Source organism: Saccopteryx bilineata, chromosome 1 (genome assembly GCF_036850765.1).
Source record: "Saccopteryx bilineata isolate mSacBil1 chromosome 1, mSacBil1_pri_phased_curated, whole genome shotgun sequence".
NCBI classification, from domain to species: Eukaryota; Metazoa; Chordata; class Mammalia; order Chiroptera; family Emballonuridae; genus Saccopteryx; species Saccopteryx bilineata.
Genome location: NC_089490.1, coordinates 16,821,935 through 16,843,772, shown reverse-complemented (window position 1 = coordinate 16,843,772; position 21,838 = coordinate 16,821,935). Strand labels below are relative to the sequence as shown.

General features: G+C 57.5%; 2 protein-coding genes and 1 long non-coding RNA gene across 3 annotated transcripts in view; all 3 read right to left on the bottom strand.

The window, feature by feature from the left end:
- The window catches only part of GLP1R (glucagon like peptide 1 receptor), a 40,514-nt gene extending 38,698 nt beyond the window's left edge, over nucleotides 1-1,816 (bottom strand). The window contains exon 1 of the mRNA XM_066240631.1: nucleotides 1,689-1,816. Coding sequence (XP_066096728.1) covers nucleotides 1,689-1,766 — 78 coding nt within the window. The 5' untranslated portion in view covers nucleotides 1,767-1,816. The remainder of the gene's footprint in view (nucleotides 1-1,688) is intronic.
- Nucleotides 1,817-10,206: 8,390 nt separating this feature from the next.
- On the bottom strand, nucleotides 10,207-15,171 carry LOC136319798 (uncharacterized). The gene is made up of 3 exons (XR_010728222.1): nucleotides 15,056-15,171; nucleotides 12,253-12,335; nucleotides 10,207-10,359 (listed from the first exon to the last, which is right to left on the bottom strand). It is a non-coding gene; the product is annotated as an uncharacterized lncRNA (long non-coding RNA).
- Nucleotides 15,172-18,750: 3,579 nt separating this feature from the next.
- Nucleotides 18,751-21,838, bottom strand: part of DNAH8 (dynein axonemal heavy chain 8) — a 297,942-nt gene continuing 294,854 nt past the window's right edge. Inside the window, exon 89 of the mRNA XM_066252925.1 lies at nucleotides 18,751-19,112. Within this exon, the coding sequence (XP_066109022.1) occupies nucleotides 18,825-19,112 (288 nt within the window). The 3' untranslated portion in view covers nucleotides 18,751-18,824. The remainder of the gene's footprint in view (nucleotides 19,113-21,838) is intronic.

The window sequence follows — 21,838 nt, the reverse complement described above, 5'->3', positions numbered from 1 at the left end:
TGTATCAGTCACTGCAGTCTAATCTCAAAGTCCCTGTCCCTCAGATCTCCATGGCAGCCAGGGATGCTCCGGGCCCCCCAGCAAGAGCCCGCCTCCACCCTCTCTGCTCGCACCCTGGCTCCTCCGGCCCCTCTCAGCCCCGCAGCCTGGTTTTGCCACCAGGATACTTGGCATTGCCCTTGGCCCAGCCCTGAGGAGTGAGGAGTCAGAAGAAAGGGCGGTTCAAGGGGCGTATCTCCTCGGGGTCAAGGAAGGAGCTTTGGGGAGAAGACAGGCAGCTTCCAGAACCTCTCCTCGTCCCTATCCAAACCGGCCTGTGAACTTGGCCTGGAGCAGGATGGGACCCCTCATTCCAGCCGGGAGGGGAGGGAGAAGTGAGAGAGGCTCAGGAAATGGGTCTGCAGTCCTGGCTCCTGAAAGATCCCACGGGGCGCCAGGGAAGCCAGGGCCCGGCGGAGGGGTTGGGGCAAGGTGCTGTGGGGGGAAGGGGCGCTGTGGCCAGAGGCAGCAGCTGGGCTGGGGGACAGGGAGAAGGAAGGAATCTGGAAAGGAATTGGGGGGCTGAAAATGGGCCGGCATCTTAGCTGGGAGGCACATCTGTTCCCATTTGGGTTATTAAGGGGTGAAGTAGGGCACCACCAGGGCAATGGCCCCTCGTCCTGCCTCCCCCCTGTGCTGGGACAGCTGTCAAGGCCGCACAGGTCCACTCCCCACAGCTCTGGGGTCCTCGGGTCTGGGAGTAAGCGTGGGAGGGGATGAAAAGGGACAGTTCCCCCGGAGGCAGGCAAAGCCGCCCAAGCCTGTGCCTCCTTTCTGTACAAGCACCTCAGCACCTTGGGACAGCTCCCCTGCTAAAAGCCGGCTGGCCACAGCCCCCAGCCCCAGGGCCTGGGGGACCGGAGAGGCCGGGAGGACAGTGAAGGCCCAGGGGAGGGGCTTCAGAGGTCCTCCCTGAGGCTCGTTCTCCAGTGGCCTGGGGCCAAGGTGTCCGTGTGTCTCAGCGAGTGCTCTAGTGCGTGCTGTCAACAGGGTACTAGAGGGGGCTCAAGCTAGCGTGGGAGGGGGCGCAGGCTTCTTCCAGCAGAGCAGGAGCCTCCAGCCTGTTTGCTGTGGGGGGGGTGACAAGTTCCATCTGGGAGGTCACCAGGAAGGACAACAAGCTGCCACCGCAGGGTCCCTGGGGCTATGAGTCAAAGGCGCCGCTGGGGGGCTGGGAGGGGGTACCGGAGCTGGGTGCCCACACCCTGGCCCTCCCGCGCTCCCGGAACCTTCTCGGGGTCTCTGGCCAGCCGGCGGGCTGGTTGGGGGCCGGCACTGCGGGCGGGGCAGGGGTCCGGGTCGGGGGTCGGGGCGCAGTGGGACAGGAGGAGCCGGGAGGGCGAGCCGGGCTGGGGCAGGCGGCTGGCCCTGCTTTCCGAGAAGGAGTTGGAAAGTGTCTGGGGGACGCGGCGCAGAAGTCGGAGCCGGCGGCCGCGGGGCAGCCGGAGCCGCGCAGAGGGGGCCGGGGGGCCAGGAAGCCGTCGCCGCGCCGGGGATGCGAGGGTCGCGCGCCGGCCAGGCCACCCCCGCCACCCCGCCCGGGGCGCCAACTCCGCAGTCCCGACTCCCCGGGCGGCTTCGTGCCCTCCGCCCGCGGCCGCGGAGTTTCTCCCAAGTCCCGCCGCCCCTCCCCGGCCCCGCGGCCTCACCTGGGGGCGGGGGCCGGCGCTGCCCACCGCCCCGAGCAGCAGCAGCGCCAGGCGGAGCGGCCCGGGGGCGCCGGCCATGGCGGGGCGCTCAGGACTGGGCCATCGCTGCCACCTGCGGAACCGCGCGCGGCGACTGATCCCGGGCGGGCGGCGGGCGCGGGGGAGGAGCCGGCGCGGGGCCGCCCCGCCCGCGGGAGGGGCCTGCGGGGTCCCGGCCTTCCGCTCCATCTGGCCCGCAGCCGCGGCGCCCGCAGCCCCGCCGCGCCGCTCGGCCGTCCCGGGCCCCGTGCCCCCACCGCCACCCGCGCACCCCAACCTCCTCCTAGGTGTCCCCGGCTAAGGAAAGCCAAACCATCCCGCACCTATTTGGGGCACCCCAAAGGAAACGGAGGCTGGAGGAGCGCATGGGACTCGTCCAAGGTCACCCCGCCCGTCAGACCTCTCCCGAAAACTGTAACCCCAAGAGCTGCGAGTGACTAGGAAGCCAGATCCACTCAGTGGGGTTACGTCCTTCCCAAGCCCTCTCCCTATTCCCGACCTCGGTCCCGGAGGCAGCCCCGGGGCAGCCAGGGTTGGGGAGACAGGGGGGCCGATGAATGGATGGATGGAGCCCTCCAGGTGGGAGGGTCCAGAGGTTTCCCCCACGCCTGCGGCCCCGCGGCCCTGCTCTGAATTTCCAGGTCCTTAGAACCTCTGTGCCCGGGTGAAAACTGTGCCGTGGCAGTTCCCTGTGACGCCTGCATCTTGGTTTCCCAGTTTTTTACTTGCCTTTGTGTCCACCCCCACCCCAAACACAGAGTGGATCAGAGGGTGGGGACGTGGTGCCTCTGTTCACTCTATTTATATAAGAGACTTTGGCGTCCAGGGTTTTGGGTATCTGTGGGGGTCTTGGAGCAAATCCAAGGCACACAAATATCAAAGGACGACTGTAGTGGGGGGGTCAAAGGTTATTTACACACGGATTTTCAACTGATAGGGGGTCAGCGCCCCTAACCCCGCATTGTTCAAGGGTCAACTGTATTTGCCTTCTTCCAGAGTAATAAAAGCCCTAACACTTAACCTTGCCAGTTACCGCTTGGAATAATATGCACTTTTCCCAGCCTCCTTGGAAGGCAAGACTGCCCCTGTGTCTAAGGTCTGACCAGTGGGTGGGGCTGACAGCTGCATCTTCCAGGTGTGTCCTTAGGGGAGGCGGCAATTTCCTTTCCTCCCTGCCGGCAGGACTGCGGATGTCACCACTGGGGCTGGAGCTGGGGCAGCCACCATGCACCATCGGGCGGGAGCCTTCTACCGGGAGACTGGTGGAGGCTAGAGGAGCCCGACCCGGATGACCAGGCAGGCAGCCAGGCTCCGTCCCTGGACTGCAACTCCAGCCTCGTTTTGCAGGACAGAGCCCTTGATTACTGCCGTTGTAGTCTGGGGTTTTCTGTAACAAAGGGTGGAGCAAACTAATCCTGAATGACACACAGAAGGTGACTGATAGACTGACTTCTAGGAAGAGGAGGGATGGATGACTCCCAGGTAGTGGCTGCTCAGCTGGCCGGAGGGCGGGATCCCTCTAGCTGTCTCCCATCTCTGTCCTTTCTCCACCTCTCCCCCAGTCCTTCCCTCTCCTCCCCTCCTCTCCTCCCCTCCTCTCCTCTCCCTCTCCGCCTCCTCTCCCCCCCTCTCTCCTCCTCTAAGACAGAGCCAACCTCCTTCTGGGCTGTAACGAGTTCTGTTCTCTCCCTGAGGAAAAGCTACTCCAACACAACCTCTTTCCCTTTGGAATGTTCCAGACATGCCTCCTGGCAGGTCAAGGGCTGGGCGCTGAGTGACCGAGTACCATCGCCCTTCCCAACAGTGACATTACAGTTATTTGGGATGGGGGAGGTAATTTCTCCTTTCCCACCCCACTCCTCATGGGCATCAGGGGACATAAAGTCAGTGCCTTCTTAGCATTTTCCATCTGCTGTTAGTTGAATCCTCAAATGGGAAACTCAGGAACTGGGAGGGCCAACTGTGTGTTCATGGAAAAAAAAAACCCATGTGTAAGTGGGCCTGCGCAGTTTAAATCTGTGTTGTTTTAAGGGTCAAGTGTATACATATCTAGATAGATGGATGGGTGGGTGGGTGGATAGATAGATAGATAGATAGATAGATGATAAACTGGCTATTGAAAAACATCTTGCAGGCTCTGCTGTACCAGGGTGGCGGCTGGGGAGAGGAGGAGAGAACTGAGGAAGATAAGGGGCTAGAGAAAGTATTCAGACAGGACTGAGCCCCTACCATGAACTCATCAACCTCCAAATTACATTTATTCAGTAAGTATCCACTGAACACCTGCCATGTGCCAGACACTGGACTCCCCCCCCCCACCGTCATGCCCATCCCCACACCTGTGGTAAAGTGGCCACTATCACAAAGTCCATCCTCAGCGAGGGTCCACTCTAATGCAGGAGGGAGACAGCAAACAGGTGATGGCTGGCTCCATACAGATCACAATTGCAATCCTGAGGAGCAGATGCTTAGAAGTCCTGCCCTCAGCACTTAGAGAGCACTTCTTCTCTGTAGGGGTCTCTCTGAGTGAGAGGGGTTTTGTGTTCAGCCAGTGCAGGGCAGCTCTAGAGCGGCTGTCAAGCGTGAACAGATGGGAGTGGGTGGAGAAAGACCCAGTTCCTCACTCACCAGCTGAGCAGACAACTCAGGAGGGGACCAGTCTCCCAGTCGTCCCGGTGGGAGGAGCCCCAGTCAGCGGCGGCAGCAGGAACCTGCTCAGGAATGCACCCACTGTGCATTCCTTCTCTGGCTTGTCTCCCTTCCAACAGTCGGGGACCGGCGCTTCCAGGGGACCCCTCCCAAACAAAAATACATTACTTGTCTTAAACCCTCGTCTCAGGGTCTCGTTCTGGAAGATCCCAGCTGAAGATGGCGGGCATATGGAGTATCCAGGGATGGGGGCCGGTCCCCTGTGCCCAGAGACATTTGGGTGGCAGATTACTCAACCTCTCCTTCTAACACCTGGGGGTCCAAAGCTCTGAGTCAGTTCTGAGGCCGCCTCTCCTCGCGGCCTGTGCCACCCTGGATTTTTGGGAGAGAGAACAGATTATGCCCTGGGGAGTCCAGGCCTGTCCTCTCCCCACACTGCTAACAGTGCCCCCCAGCTCAGGCCCTGCTATGGGCTGAGTGTGGCCCCCATTCATGTTAAACCCTAACCCCCAATGCAATGGGAATAGCCGGTGGGGCTTTGCGGAGGTAATTAGGTCCCGAGAGCTGAGCCCTTGTGAATGGGATTGGTGTCCCCATAGGGGTGACCCTGGAGTCTCCCTCGCCCCTTCCACCACGTCAGGACAGAGGGGAAACGGCCATGGATGAACAGGAAGTGGGTTCTCACCAGACACCAAGTCTACTCATGCTATGATCTTGGACTTCTCACCCCTGAAACTATAAGAGATATATGTTTGTTTTTTTGTAAGCTACCGAGTCTATGATATTTTGTTACAATTGGACAAGACAAAGCTCTTAGCACAGAGGTAGGAAGCTCCCTAAGAGAAAAAAAAATTTTTTTTCTGAAGTTAGAAGTGGGGAGGCAGACAGACTTCCACATGCTCAAGACTGAGATCCACCTGGCATGCCCACCAGGGGGCGATGCTCTGCCCATCTGGGGCATTGCTCTGTTGCAACTGGAATCATTCTAGTGCCTGAGGCAGAGGCCATGGAGCCATCCTCAGCACCGGGGCCAACTTTGCTCCAGTAGAGCCTTGGCCGTGGGAGAGAAAGAGAGCAACAGAGATAAAGGTGAGGGGGAAAGGTAGAGAAGCAGATGGGCACTTCTCCTGTGTATCCTGGCCGGGAATTGAACCTGGGACTTCCACACGCTGGGCCAACGCTCTACCGCAGAGCCAACTGGCCAGGGCCCAAAGGAAGAAATTTGAAGACAGAATATCGTTTCCTAAACCAACAACAGCCATAAACAAAAGCAATAGCTACCACTTACCGAGCCCTACCCAGAGCCGGGTGCCACTGAACGACCCGGCAGACACCTCCTAGGTCCCGGGGGACCATGGAACCACAAGACAGAGGGAGCCTGGGCTCCCGAAGGACTGCACACACACAGCAGTTTCCTGCTAACCTGTGTTGGGTTGTAGCGTGTGGGGTCGCTGAGATTTGGGAGCTGCTTGTCACTGCAGTTAGCTTTCCCTGACAAACACAACTGGCCTGCGCCCTGTGCCTGTCTGAGAACAGGGCTAGTCTATCTGAGCAGAGGGCTTCCGAAGGCCTCCTCTTTGTTGCTGCCTTTAGGTGAATGGGACCCCTTTTCCGGGCCCACCCTCTTCCCTAGCCCCCTCACCTCTGTGGGTGGATGGCAGCTTTGGGAAGGGGACTCTGGGTCTGTGTGGCTGTAGCCCCTGGGCCTGAGGACAGACCGTTCATTCTATTGACTGATTGATTGATCTGTAAGGAGCAGGAGAGTGAAACAATGATTTGATCTGCTGTTCCGCTTATTTATGCATTCATTGGTTGATTCCTGTATGAGCCCTGACCGGGGATCAAACCCACAACTTTGGAGCACATTACTGGGCTGACGCTCTCACCACCTGAGCTCCTGGCCAGGGCCCAGACTGTTCATTCTTATCCGTCCGGCTCCTCTCTCTGCTTCACTCGGGCTGCTCCCACCTGGCAACCTCTGTCTCTGGAGAGAAGGCGGGGGCCGGGAAGGGAGTGGCTCTCACAGAGCCCACGTTGTCCCCGCACAGAATTGAAGCTCTGCGGGGAAAGAACGTGCCACACCTCACACTTTAGAAACCTCAGAGGAGAGGAAGCACCACACTGGCCATCTCACCGGGAACTCGCAGCCCTCCTCGGTGCCTGAGACACCCGCTGGGACCCACATGGGAACCCAGACCGTCAACCCGAGTCAACACTGAGAGGAGCTGTCTGACGTGCTAACCTGCCCCCCCGGCAAGCAGCCTCCTTCTTAGAAACTCCGCGGCTGTCCTCCGCGCACCCCAGCCGGGCACGGCCTCGCAGGCCAGCGGGGGTGGGGGGGTGGGGGCAACGCTCTGCGGAGTCCAGCCTTCTCCCCGGAGAGGACGGGTGGGGAAGCTACTATGGCTTTCAGGAGCCTGGACCACCTCCAGGGTTGCCTCAAGGTCACTGCCAAGCCCCCTCAGAGTCCCCTGGGACAGGGAGCCACCAGAATCAGCATGCAGGACAGGCAGGACCCCCGGCAACAGCCCGACCCTGGTCTGGGAGCCTCCTGGGCCTCCAGTCACTGACACACTGAGGCTGGACAAAATCACCTCCTTCACTTCCACAGCACGGGACTGTGATAACTCACTCAATTCCTAGCTAACAGGAGACAAACTCAAAACAGAAAATTGGGAAGCGTCCGGGCCGCCTCCTCCCTGTAACCCACGCTGTCATGCCTTGTTTGTCTGAGCGTGGGCTCCGTGGTCACCTCTGGCCGCCAAGGACTGCAGTGTCACACCCGGGAGCAGGACTGAAGTGACTGCTGCCATCCAGGACTGAGCCTGCAGATGCCCCCTCACGTCCCCAGGGTCACAGCCCAGAGGTTTCCACTCCACCCCCGGTCATTTCTCCCAGTCCTGTCTGACTGGTGACATGGTAACACCCCCAGAATTCGAGGACGGCCTTAGGGGAAGCTAGGAGCCGCCCTCTGCTGTGTTCTGACCTCTAGACCTGGCCTCGAGTGGGCCTGCAACTCTGCCCGGCAGGTGACATTTTCCGAGGACCCGACCGATTTCATTCTTTGGCCTCACAAGGCCGGCTCAAGAGTCACTTCCTGCCCTGTTCTGATAGCCCTCGTGCCTAATGCACTCAGCCATGCTCCGGTTTCTGGCTCATTTGCCAAACAGGATGGCAAACAAAGCTGATGAAACTACTCAGCACCTAATGGGCTCAGAAGGCCAGCACCCTGCCACCCAGGTGCTCTCCAGGAGGGGGGGCTCGCAGGGGGTGGGTCCCCGGGATTCATTCCCAGCATGGCGGCTTTGCCACAAGAAAATGAACAAACATTTCCCCAAGACAAAAGCTGATGACTCGGATGCTGTGGGAGGAGCTGGAGTGCCAGGCGTCCCATCCCGGGAGCAGGGGCTGGAATGCCAGGCGTCCCAGGAGCAGGGGCCGGAGTGCCAGGCATCCCGGGAGCAGGGGCCGGAGTGCCAGGCGTCCCAGGAGCAGGGGCCGGAGTGCCAGGCATCCGGGAGCAGGGGCCACGGTGCCAGGCATCCCGGGAGCAGGGGCCGGGGTGCCAGGCGTCCCGGGAGCAGGGGCCTGGGTCCCAGGCGTCCCAGGAGCAGGGGCCGGAGTGCCAGGCATCCGGGAGCAGGGGCCACGGTGCCAGGCGTCCCGGGAGCAGGGGCCGGAGTGCCAGGCGTCCCGGGAGCAGGGGCCGGAGTGCCAGGCATCCGGGAGCAGGGGCCACGGTGCCAGGCGTCCCGGGAGCAGGGGCCGCGGTGCCAGGCGTCCCGGGAGCAGGGGCCGGGGTGCCAGGCGTCCCGGGAGCAGGGGCCGGGGTGCCAGGCGTCCCGGGAGCAGGGGCCGGGGTGCCAGGCGTCCCGGGAGCAGGGGCCTGGGTCCCAGGCGTCCCGGGAGCAGGGGCCGCGGTGCCAGGCGTCCCGGGAGCAGGGGCCGGGGTGCCAGGCGTCCCGGGAGCAGGGGCCGGGGTGCCAGGCGTCCCGGGAGCAGGGGCCGGGGTGCCAGGCGTCCCGGGAGCAGGGGCCGGGGTGCCAGGCGTCCCGGGAGCAGGGGCTGGAGTCCCAGGCGTCCTGGAAGGAGAGGCCGGCGAGGCTGCGGCAGCATCACAGGGCTGAGCGCTCAGTGGTGCTCCACACCAGGGCTGAGACCCTGCCACTCATGGCGGCAAACTGAGGACAAGGAGCGGTGCTCACTATCACGCCTGGCTGCCCGGGGCCAGGACGCAGATGATTAAATCCCCGGTAGTCGGTCTCTTTTCTCTGCGCATCAAGGAGGTTGAGATCACTGGCTTTTTCTCTGGGAACGCCCCTCCAAAGTGAGGGTCTCAAGATCATGCTGGTGCAAAAGCAGACCTAGGCCAGCCAGCAGGCCAGGTTCAAGGCAAGTGCAGCCACCAGGGACCACAGCGGTCATGCCGGTGCGGGTGTGAAAGGAAGGCCTGAGAAGATAGCACTGCCGTCGGCACGGTCTTCCTCCTGGCCACGCCGTCCAGCCCCCTGCGCAGTGGACCACCAGGAGACAAGGCCCGCACGCTGACCTGCGGCTTTGTGCTGATCACCCTGAGCCCTGGCACGGCGCTGGCCCCTGAGCCCCCAAGGCTGCTGCCAACAGCAGGTCGTCACCAGCTCTGCCAGCTCTGCCAAGGCCACCTCAATGTTATGTCCGAGACCCACAGCCCTGACCGCTGGAAAGAGACTGCTCCCCAAATCTCCCTATCAGGAACTCACCGACCCACCAGGGCATCCAGGGGTGGCCTCTTTACACAAGATAGCTCAGTGGATTAAATCTAAAACAAACCAAGAAACAAAACCTCCTGGCCCCAGCTGGTTGGCTCCGTGGTAGAACCTCGGCCCAGCGTGTGGATGTCCCGGGTTCAATTCCTGGTCAGGGCACACAGTTAAAGCGATCACCTGCTTCTTCACCCCTCCCCCTCCCCCTTCTCTCTCTCTCTCTTTTCCCCTCCCACAGCCATGGCTCACTTGGTTCAAGCGCATCAGACCAGGCACTGAGGATGGCTCCGAGGAGCCTCCACCTCAGGCACGAAAAATAACTCAGTTGTGAGCACGGCCCCAGATGGGGTTGCAGGGTAGACCCTGGTCCAGGTGCATACAGGAGTCTGTCTCTCTATCTCCCCTCCTCTCACTTGTAAAAGAAGTAAAAACCAAACAAATGAAAGAAACCAAAAAACCTCCACAAACCTACGGTCCAATAAGGAGCAAATTCTCCTACAGGCTGCCTGTTCCCACCTGAGTTAGGGGAAAGGCCCTGGTCGGCCCGGAAGCCCTGGGCTCTGCTCCTGGTGCTCCCGCTATGCTCCTTTGTCCCCTAAGGCAGACCGGCTCACCTTCCCGAGTCCTGGTTTCCTCACCTGTGTAAGCGTCTCTGCGTGGCCTGCTCACCTGTGTGTTGTGAAAGTCAGGTGAGATGACACGTGCGCGCAAGCTTTGCTATCCACGAAAGGTGTAGATTCAAGGGACCGCACATCGCTCTTGACCCCGTCCCCCAGCGCCGCCAGGGTGTCAGGCTTTCCTCCCAGCTCTTCCCATCACCTGCCGCGTGCAGCCGGCCCGAATGCGCTGTTGTGGTTTAACCTGGGCCTGGGGCTGCCGTGGTCCCTGTCTGGCCTCTGCTCCGTCCGCGCCTCCCTCCTAGAATGCTCTTCTTCCCTCTTTCCTTCCGTCAAACGCCACCCATCCTTCATGGCTCAGCCTAAATTCTACTTCCTCCAAGGAAAAGCCAACTCTCTCTCCTCTGCGCCCCTAACCCACGTCACCTTGAACGCGGCGATCTCTCGCTGACTTACACGGTGTATGGAGACGGTGCCTTGGGAACCAGCACGCGAGGAGGCAGGGTTCCTGTCGCCTCAGGCCTGAGGGTTAGCGGGGAGCCCTGCGCGGAAGGCACTGGCAGCATCCTCCTGTGTCGCGATCAGTTGGAAAGGACTTCAAGAGGTAATCAATGGGATTGGGGCCTGGAGGCAGAAGATGTGTGGTCAAGCTCCAGGGAGCAGGTCTATAAACATCTTTTGACAGAAGAGTCCAACTTCAAAGCCTAGCAATTTTAGATTATATTTGCATTGGAGGCTTTTAAAATAACAAAACTTGAGATTTATGCTTCCCTGAACAGATGTGGAAGGGAAATCAATTTCTCATAGGATTGGCTTATTTGTTTTTTATGGCGGTGCTAAATAATATGCGCCAAGTGACAAATTAATACATAAATTGACGTAGAGACTCATGCACACACTCCCCTAGACAGACAGGAGTGAGGAGTGGCCCGAGATCCTTCTCGTCTCACCGCGGGATGTGGCAGGTGTCTGAGCGCTCTCAGTCGAGTTGGGATTTCCCACAAAGATGCTGGGGGTGAAGACAGCTCTAATCCAGACGGCTGTGAGAGGGGGCAGCCTTTTCCCCAAAAGAGGGGACTTGCTCACTCACGTCCAGAGGGACACGTGGTACAGAAGGCTGGCCCCATCTTGCCTCTGGCTCCAGCTGTGAAAGGGATGTCAGGACAAAGGACCATCGACACCCTGGCCCCTTCCAACCCGTGCCCTCCTCCAGGATGGGCGGGAGAGAATGGAAAAACATCCCAGACTGGCCCTGAGAGGGGTTCCCTCTGGGATGGGGTGAAGGGATGGCCCATCCCCAGTGACCAAGTGACCATCTGCCACCCCTGGTGTGGCTCTCAGGGTGAGTCACGTGAGCACGACCTTCCTCCCAGGGGAACTTCCCCCGAAAGGGCTCAGTGGGCAGGTGGGCACGAGAGACAAGGGCAGGACCCCTTGCTCATCCCCTGGGCCACCTGTCCCACAGCCCAGGGCTCCACAGCCAGGGCTGGGACCTGAGGGGAATGTGGCCCCTGGGACCCACTTAGAGCACAGCACAGCCGGCTGGAGGCAGCCGAGGACCCGTCTGGGCTTCCGGAGAAAGCAGACCAGGCAGAGAGAGCAAGTCTATTCTCAAAAAAGAAAAAAATAAATTCCACAAACATGGAAAAAAACTGAAAGTGACTACTTTTCCCAGGAGAGGAGATGACACATTAAAGACAAAGCTTCTGACGTGGCCCAGCTAAATGCCAGGCAGTTGGTTCTTGGCTCCGGGGGGGGAGGGGGACGAGAGAGGTCTTTGCTATTGTCTGGCAACCTCTCATTCCTTATCGTGATGGACACTCCATGTCCTCTGGGGGGACGACAGAAGAGGAAGGGTTTGCATAATCAAGAAGGACTACACAGGGGACCACAAATGACAGATGGGTGTCCCTATCTCCTCAGACACAGCTTGCAATCCCTGGCCACATGTCTGAGGGGGCTGGGGTTCCAGGGACAGAAATACCCATGGATCTGCTCCGGCGGGAGGCTGCAGAAGAACCCCCACATCTGCAACACCATCTTGAAGAAGCCGTGAGGGAACCAGGACGTTAGAAGCTCAAGCATCGAAGACCCACACCGGGTCAAATGAGGGCTTTGCCCAGAAATGCAGAGGCGGGGGTCTCAGGACCTGGCTACAGCCCGAGCGAGGACGAGAAGCAAGGCAGGGTGCTGCCCGCCCAGCACACGGGTGAGGCCGACAAGAATACGGCTGCTCCCCAAGGGCGCCTGTTCAGTTCAAACTTTGTGAAGAAGCTACTGTCACCCTGCCACATCCCCAAGGAAGGTGATTTTAGAGGAGCCCTGAGAATGGAAGAGACTGTGGGCCCCTCCCTCCCTTCCTCCTCCTTCTCTCTCCCTCCCTCCCTCCCTCCCTCCCTGGCTCCTTCTGGGGAGAACGGGACAGGTTAGAGCAAGCTGCTAAACCAACAGCTTCTAAGGAACGGGTGTTAGGCAAAGAACGTTTTCATTTCTTGAGCATTACTCCAAAGTACTTACTACGTTCATCTCAGAGGGTCGCGTGTCAGTCAAGAGCTGAGTGCTCAAAGATTATGCTTCCTTTCTGCAGTCAAAGCCAGATGCTGGAAGAGAGAAGGGATGGAGTTGACTAATTTTCTTCCACGTGCTCAAGCTACAAAAGACATTGTTCTCCCCCTAAGGTGAAGTACACTACTCTCCTGAAATTCTTAGGGAGTTTACGGCTCTGAGAAGAATAGCAATCACGCTCCGGCGCTTTTAGGTTTCAGTTGTCTTTCTGTTTGAGGGTCTTTTCAAAAATCTGCCCTGTTACTCCAGTCAGGCTGGGAGTCCCTCAGGCGGGAACCCCCCTCTTCTTCCCCAGCCACACAGGAGGCACATCTCCCTCAGGACTCCCGCCACGTCAGGTGCTCCAGAAAACTCTCCTCATTCCAGGGACATGCAGATGTCACACATACTCTGGCTGAACCTGTTAAGATCCTCCGAGGAGAACATAAAGCAAAAGCAAGGGAAAATGTGTTCATGGTTTGTTTTCAAATCAAAGGAGGCAGAGAAAGAGGATGAGAGGACACCAGGGAACAAGTGGAGGAAGTAAGGCAGCGGTGGAGCAGTGGATAGAGCTTTGACCTGGAACACTGAGGACCCAGGTTCAAACCCCAAGGTCACTGGCTTGTGCGCGGGCTCATCCTGCTTGAGTGCAGGCTCATCAGCTTCAGTACTGGGTCCCTGGCTTGAGTGTGGGAGCATAGACATGACCCCGTGGTCGCTGGCTTGAGCCCAAAGGTCGCTGGCTTGAGCAAGGGGTCACTGACTCAGCTGGAGCCCCTCGGTCAAGGCACATATGAGAAAGCAATCACTGAACAACTAAAGTGATGCAACTACGACTTGAGGCATCTCATCTCTTTCCCTTTCTCTCTCTCTCTCTCTCTCTCTCTCTCTCTCTCTCTCTCTGGAAGGGAGGGAGGAGGGGGGCATATGGACGTGCTGCCCAGGTCTCCCCGCAGGTCCTGGGCTCTCCTCCCGCCGCTGCCAGGAGTGTCCACTGCGATGAGCGGACAGCTGCCTGGCCCCTCAGCCCCCGTCCCATGTGGGATCTCGTGCCCCCTCCCCTCCCGCCCAGGTGATGTCCCAAGAGCCCTGCACACACATCTCCAGCCCGGAGTCGGTTCCCAGAGAGCCAGACCTAACACAGGGGGAGGGGCAAAATTTTCCGTGTTTCCAATGAGTAGACAATTTTTTATCGAATATAGAGGAGGTTCATAAGCCAGTATCTATACAACCCTGGATAACGGCTGGTGAAATCGTTACCCATTCAATATTAGGCACATCTTTGGATTTATGCTACGCAGGCAGACCTTGTTTTATTGCGCTTTGCTTTAGTGTGCTTTGAAGATATTGAGTGTTTGACAAATTGAAGTTAAGACCCTGCACCAGCGAAAAGATTACAACTCACTGAAGGCTCAGATGATGGTGAGCATTTTTTTTTTTAGCAATAAAGCATTTTTTAAATTAAGGTATGTAAATTTTTTAGACATGATGTTATTGCACACTTAGATTATGGTATAAACATAGCTTTTATATGCACAGGGAAACCAAAAATTTATGTTGGCTCACTTCGCTTCACTGTGGAGGTCTGGAACCAGAGCCGTGTGTCTCTGAGGTAGGACCGCATGTCCTAACACTAGAATCTTGTCATGTGCCATCTTTCCATATCTAAACCAGGACCGCTTTCTCAAGATTCTATTCAATGCCTGAGAGTCAGTCATGGAGTTACCATAACTGTGAGTGGCTTCTTGGCTTTCTAAATGGAGAGGATCTCATAGCTTGCTCATTGTTTTCCATTTCGGTTAGTGAATTATCGTTTTACACTTTTGCTATCTTTTATTCTTTGTTGAATTGTGTTCTTTAACATGACAAAGTGACATCTTAGTTCCATTTATTTATTTGTTTGCTTGTTTGTTTGTTTATTGCCCGTGGACAAGGAAGCTACTTATAACTGGGAACTTGCATCCTAAGACTGGACCCCTGGTCTCCTCACTTGGCATCCAGAGCTAATTCTCCAGCTCCTTCTAGTTAACAGTGCACCTGCTGGTCTAGAATGTTCAAGAAAGCCCAGAAAAAAGTGCGTTAAATGAACCTACTAATTCCTGTCAGAATGCCTGACCTGTAACGATGCGTGTGTTCGCACACGTACAGATGCTGGTGTTTGCCTGGCAGTCGCTCTTCTACACACCTTATCCTTACCACTCACATAGCCACAGCTGTTTAAATGACAAGGCAGAGAAACAGGGAGGTACTTTTCTCGATACACAGTTTTGAATTTTCGAGGTTTATGTGACAGACTCTGGCTTTGAAAAAGACATCTAGTGCTGCCTTGCTGAGTTCCTCAGAGCATGGACTGGAATCACTCAGCCGGGGTTCAAATCCCAGCTCCGTCACTTACTCGTTGGGACGCCCTGGGCAAGTTATTTTGGGTCTTGTGCCTCGGTTTCCTCATCTGTGAAGTGGAAATGATAATACCGGACATTCCAGGTTTGGTATAAGGATTAGACAGGTTAATTCATGTCAGCTGCTTAGACCAGTGCCCGGCACATGGTAACGCGAAGTGATTTAAGTCACGGCCTTCATCTGGAGCAACAGCGAATGCACAGACCTTTGGGCCTTTCTTCAGAGACTCCGGCAGCTACTGATAAGCACTTGGCCAGGAAAATAGCTCTTTTCCCAAATTGTCATGACAGAAGAAGAAATTTCCGAGTAGATTTTCCAGGCTGGACACTGCTACACCTTTCAACACCCCCACCACCACCACCACGATTGAGCTCACCGACTTGATTGCTGACTTTCCGAATTTCACCTCCACACTACCTCTCCGATGACTGGCTCTGCTTCCCTCTCCGATGACTGGCTCTGCTTCCATTCCAACTGTCGTCTCTCTAGTTCCATCCTCATTTCGCCCTGTTCTGGAGAGAGCAGGAGCCTCCTCACTGACCTACTCACCTCCGCTCCTGTAGCGGCCCACAACCCCCCCCACCCCCGTGGTTCCCCGCTGCCGCCCACGGAGTTCTAGACCCTCCCAACACGGCCCCCACCTGACGGTCCCTCCTTCCCCGCCACGTGCCTGCATTCGCCGGTCAGACTGGGTCACGTGTTCATCCACTCCCTCCCCCAGTCGGCACTGGTTGGGGTGCCCGAGAGCCCGGCTCTGCTTTTGAGAAGCCTGCTGCGGAGCGAGGAGACAGACATGTATTATCAGTGCTGAGGGCTGACGTTGTTCAATTCAGATGCAACCAAAATGCAGGAGGAGCCATACATCTTCGCTGGGGGCGTCGTGAGGGCTCATGGAAGTCCTTGCAGAGGCGAAATGAGAACTGGGGGCTATGGGGGAGGCCTCTGCAGCTTCACTGGGGTGACATGAAGATGCACGCATTGAAAGTGTACAATCTGGAACATTTGACACCTGGGAGACCGTCACCACACGGAGGGAATGAACACAGCTGTCACCCCTCCAAGTTTCCTCCGGCCCCTTCGCAATCGTTCACACCTCCCCTGCCCCTCCTCCGCCAGACAGCCCCTGGTTTGCTCCCTGTCAGAGATCAGTGTGCGTTCACTTGAGTTTTATGTGTAAATGGAACCGTCCACGCGCACTCTCCTGTCGTCTGACTTCTCTCACTCGAGCGTCGTTGTTCTGAGGCTCAGCCGCGCTGCGGTGTGCACCGGTGGGTTCCCTGTATGGCCGAGTAGGAGACTGCAGAATGGGTGTGCCAGCAGTTCATCCATTCACCTGTTGGCGGGCGGATATCTGGGTTGCTTCCAATTATCGGCTGTGCTCCAGTTTCTAAGCACGTTCCCATGGAAGTCTCTGTACGGACACCTGCTCTTATTTCTCTTGGGGAGTGTCTAGGAGTGAAAGCCTACAGGTCATACAGTCCCTGTATGTTCACCCTGAGGAAACGGTGCACCTGCTTCCCACGGTGGTCGTCCCAGCTGTGTGTGGAAGGGCCAGTTGTTCTAGCTGGGACGGTCTTTCTTGATAAGGGGACAAGGTGAGGATGTTCAGGAAACATCAAATGGCCCCACCAGACCGAAGCCAACGGGCCAGTTGCCGACGGTGGGCCCCGGGTAGCAGCTCTGTGTTAGGCCAGCTCGTGTCTGGGCTGGACGTCCGTTAGAGGCAAAGGAAGCTCACTGCGAGCTCCTGAGAAGAGGCCACGCGGTCCGGCCTCTGTCTTTGGATGCTCCGTGCGGTTTCCTGTCTTCACACCATTCTCTTCCTCACGCTGCGCCCTTCCTTAGCCAGCTGCTGCCGTAGTGCCAACACGGGAGCGCCTACGGAGAGACCGAGGTCCGGCCGGAACGCTACCTTTCTCTGAGCTCATCCCGGGCCCCGGCAGCTCCCTCTGTCCCCCAGCCGCGGCTCGCGTGGGCTCGCGTGACAGGGGAGTCCCTCGTCATCTCGGGCCCGGGACAGAAGAGGATGGCCAGCTTGCTCACGTCACATCACCCGCGAGGCCGATCCTTTCAGGAGCCAGATCTTCAGAACACTGCTTTGGGGCTCATGTTTTACGCCAAGTTCATACCAATATAACATTCGAAGTCTCGTCGTCCGTTCCGCAGAGCCCAACGTGAGGCTGTGCGGGTTGAGTCCTAGGAGGGGAAAACACGGCTCGGACTCTCTCCCCGCTTCCTTTGGCTTCAGCATCTCCTGCCCCGTGCTTTGCTCTTTTATGCGCACCAGGTCTCCCTCACTCAAGTGCGGCAAATTATGTAATTAGCGCGAGGCAACAATTTTGCCGGGAAAATGGTTATGTGTTTATGCAGGTTCAATGGCTCGAAAGGTCTAAGAGAGCCAGGTAATGGGCCTGGAGGGAGAAAGCTGAACTGGACTGCAGCCATTTCTGCAGAACGAGGGCCGGCCGGCTGAGACGGGCCCGCCACAAAGAAGACCACTTGGTGGCACCCCCTCAGGGCCGCTGCCCCCCCCCACACCGGGCGGCCTGTGCGCAACCTCTCTCCTCTGTGTTGACACAGAGCAAAATAATCAGCCACAGTGGGAACGCTCCTGGGAAATGGTCTGTGACTTTAAACGGCCTGATCTGCCCCCTCCTCGCTAGGGACGCATATTTTCCATCTCTTCCCCAATTTTCCGTAAGATATTCAAGTTATTAAGGACCATTGAACATAATTGCTATTCTCTGAAAGACCTACCGTGCCGTCCAGGGGTGCAGATCTGGCGGTGTGCCTCCGGCCACCGTAGGAGCTGGACGGGCACGGGACGAAAGCGGGTGCTTTATTCGGGGACCTGCATTCTGCTTTGTTTCATGCGTCTCACGTGCTCTGGGCCCTGCCCAGCCCAGCAGGTGGGGCCGCATTCCAGCTCAGTGCAGGGGGGCGGTCTGTGCAGAGCGTGCCATCCCAGCCTTCCGTGTGCCTGTCGGCCAAGGGCAATACCAGAACACCGGGGCCGGGAAAGTTCCATGGCCCTGACCGGGAACCAATGGCATTGGTTCAATGTCACTGACTCGGTGTCAGGAGCACACCAGAGCCACTGCCTCAATTTGCATTTCATAGCGTATTTCCTCCCACTTGAAAGGACACCAAACAGGGCTGGGAATGACCTCCTGGGTCTTTCCGGGACACCTCACCTGGGCTGTCGCTCTGTCATCAGCAGCTTTGGGTAGGGGGACAGGAGGATGACAGGGTGCCGCCCTCCTTTGGAACAGACAGAAGCAAGGAAGCCTGTGCCGTTAGCTGGGGGCGGCACGTGGATTCGGGATGGGAACACCAGTGGAGACACGGCCTCGCTTTCTTGAAGCTGCCCGAGAATTCAATCGGGAACCCCATCTGTTTTCGCTGAACTGACGAATTCCTTCAGCAGGAAATGAAGGTTCAAACGGAGTGTCAGACTCGCTACCCTGTGAGAACAGCTTCTCTCTGTAAAGACTTTGCTCTTTGAGGGATTAAGCGTGAAATTTCATTTCACTCGGTGGAGTTTGTTTTCCTTTCCCCGTGTGCTGCCTAGAGATGTGGGCTCCATGGCGTCCGCAGAGGGGGCGTGGGCTGGGGCTCGGAGTTCCCTGGGCCTCAGAACCCTGACGATGCCACACAGCTGTAAACCCGGGGGGCACTGGCTGGACCCGTCCAGCTTCCGTTTCATAAGCGCGGACAGGAGACCGAACTCCAGCGGGCAGAGAAGAACCCAGCAGGAGAAACACAGACGTGGACAGTGTTTACTAAAGGGAGAGTGGAAGTTATTAGAAAGAAAAGTTTCTATCCACTAGACTCCTATAAAGATACAACAAATGAATAATTTTCAGATTTTCTTTTTAAAATTCAAACCTCCTGAAGTGTTCTAACCTGGAGATAGGACTTCCTCTAAAGAATAATTATAATGAAATACAGTTGCCTAAAATAAAAAGCATTATTTTAGAACTGTGTGTTTGAAAACTGACGTGGAGAAAAACCACCCAGATGAGACTGTAGAATATCAACTCTTTAATTCAGAAAGGTAATGTGGCCACGGCCAGGGAGAAAAACACGCAGGTTTCTGAGCCAGCGACACCACGCCACGGCGCCCTCCACGTGTGGCAACGAGCTCACTTGATGTCACACAGAAGGGCCACCCCTCTCAGGATCCAGTGGTCCGGGGACAGGACCGTCCGCAGGTACACCACAGTGATGAGGGTCAGGTCCGTGCGCCGGGGCTTCTTGTAGACGGGGCACACGTACAGCTTGGGGTCCTTGGGCGCCGTGGAGTTGATGGCGAAGATGTGCAGCACGGGCAGCGGCGTGAAGAGCACCTTGGGGGTGGACTCCGTGAGCTTCCCGTTCCGGCGGTCCCAGGCCGCGCCGTCCAAGTAGAGCCCGTAAATGTACACACCTTCCTGGGAGAGTCAAGCGGAAGGCAATAGGGTTATTTTTTTAATAATTAGGTGCCGTGAGATGGGCATCCACTACTGGAATGAAGGTTGGCAGTTTGGAAAGAAAACACACAGTGGTCTCAAGAGGCTCCCGGAAGAAGGAAACAGCACTGGGCACAGGGCTGGAGCGGCACCGGGAGCCAGGGTTCCCTGCAGCCCGTCTGGAGGCTACGAGCCCCGGGGCTGCATTCCCGGTGTCAGCTGTTTGAGCGTGGGGGTGGCTTTCCCGGGGCCACAGTGGCTCTGCCGGGACCCAGGGGTCTCCCAGAGGCCTGGTGTGAGTTGGTGTAGGGGCAGAGCACAGAACAGGGTTTGGAGCTGGGGGCCACGTGGGATCGCCCCCAGGGCCGCGTGCCTGGTGTCAGCTGTTTGAGCGTGGGAGTGGCTTTCCCGGGGCCACAGTGGCTCTGCCGGGACCCAGAGGTCTCCCAGAGGCCTGGTGTGAGTTGGTGTAGGGTCGGAGCACAGAACGGCGTTTGGAGCTGGGGGCCACATGGGATCACCCCCAGGGCCGGCCAAGCCAGCCTGCGGCTCTAACTCCGTCTCAGTCACAGGAGGAAGTGAGGTTTGTGCCACCAGGCCTGGAGAGCAGGGGAGTCCGAGCCCCACACCCACGCCCACCCACCCCTCCGACCTCCCAGGCCAGGGTGGTGGGTCGAGATTGGCTGTAACAGGCGGGGAGGACACAGCTGGTTCAACCCTGGCTGGCCGTCATCTTGTGTCTCTCTTTGACACAGGACATTAGGAGACAAGACCCACACATAGAAAAAAAAAATAGTTGTAAGCCATGAATTTAACCCCAGCACACACCTGCAAGGGGCTGCCGGGTGCACGCGCCCAGGTCCCGTGCTCAGGGGCCTCTGGGGGGGTATGTCCTTGAGGGGCGGGCTGCTTTTGGAAAGATGGAGCGGAGAGGGTGGGCGTCCCAGGCAGGGGACAGGTGGGGGGAGGCCCCGCGTTCACCCAGCAGAGGGCTCGGTGGTGAGACAGTAAGCTGGCGTGCGAGCGGGGAAGAGTCCAGACGCCCAGCTGGAGAGTCTGACCTTCACCCTGCGGGCAGAGGGGAGCCCTGGAACGTGGATTCAGCAAGACGAGAGAGGCTACAGGGAATCGTGGGGGAGATGCCAGTAATCACGTCGGCTCATAAAGCAGATTTGTGTGGACGACGTGACCATTTTCCCATTTCCAGGGAGGACTGGGCATGGGGAAGTCCGTATAGATTATATGTCATAAAATTGAGTGAGATTAGTTGCAAAGTGTTTTCTAATAGGATGAGGGTCATATTTTGGGGGATAAAAAACTGAGGTACATGGTTTGACAGTAAAACCACGGGCAACGCCAGAAAATCGGAACATCACGAGTCACTGGATGGCAGTTACCACATGAGCAGGACAACCAGTTAGCTACCAGCCCGCAGTAAACTGTCACCTCTCAAGCCCTCTGTCAGTCTCAGAACTTGACAAAGTCATAGTTAGAAGGTGCAGTGGATTGCAGAGTATCACCCCAAAATTCACGTCCTCCTAGGACCTTAGAATGTGACTATTTGGAAGAACATTTGCAGACGCCATCAGTTATGGTCACACAGGACTGGGAGAGGCAAATGCCTGTGTGGCCAGCGTTCTTCCAAGCAGAGGACGCCCAGGACACACAGGGAGAAGGCCATGTGACAACAGAGGCAGGGATCTGCGTGACACAGCCACCACAAGTTCAGGAACGCCACAGATTGGTGGCGATCCCCCAGAAGCTGAGAGAGGCATGGGACAGACCCTCCCTCGGAGCCTTCAGAAGAAACCAACCCTGCCAACACCTTCATTTCGGACTTCTGGGCCCTGAACTGCGAGAGCATATGTCTCTCTTGTTTTAAGCCGCGGGTTTGTGGTACTTTGCTACAACAGCCTTGGAGACGAATACAGAGCTTGGTGCCTGGAAACAGGATACCTAAGATTCAGGAAGTGACCGTGGCAGTGTGTCACGGGGAGAAGCTGGAAGAATTCTGAGACCTGTGATAGAAGCAGCCTGCACGGCGCTGGAAGTAAGGTTGAAAGTGCTTCCGGTGAGGTCTCGGAAAGAACAGGGACCGTGCTTTTGGGAAGCGGAGGAAAGGTGACCTTTGTGACAAGCTGGCAGAAAGGGCCAGGACTCGGGAACCATGTGGTCCATCCCCTCACTTGACAGGTGAGGGGACAGAAGTCAGGGAAAGGGGCAAGCGGACTAAGACTCACTGAGTGTGTGGGGTCTGGCACCAAGTCTGAGCCCGTTCAGGTCTCACAACCACCTTCAACGGGGCTGATGGGTCCCTGTCGTTTTCTCATTTTTCAGTTGAAGAAGTTGAGGCTCAAAAAACAAACTGGCCCAAGTTCAGAGAGCAGGTAAGTGTCCAAACAGGGGCTCCCAGGGGTGTCTGCTTATCGCGAGCCCCTCCCCCCATTGCACCCCGGGGTTTGGCGCCGTGCGCGCGCGCGCATGCGTTTATATGAGTGTGTGTGCGCGCGCGTGTGTGCATGTGTGTGTGCGCGCGCGTGTGTGCATGTGTGTGTGCGTGTGTGTCTGTGTGCGCGCGCACGTGTGTGCGTGTGCATGCATGTGCATGTGCATGCATGTGTATGTGCATGTGTGTGTGCATGTGTGTGTGCATGTGTGTGTGTGTATGTGTGTGTGTGCGTGTGGTGGGGGGCGCTGCTGGCACTGCT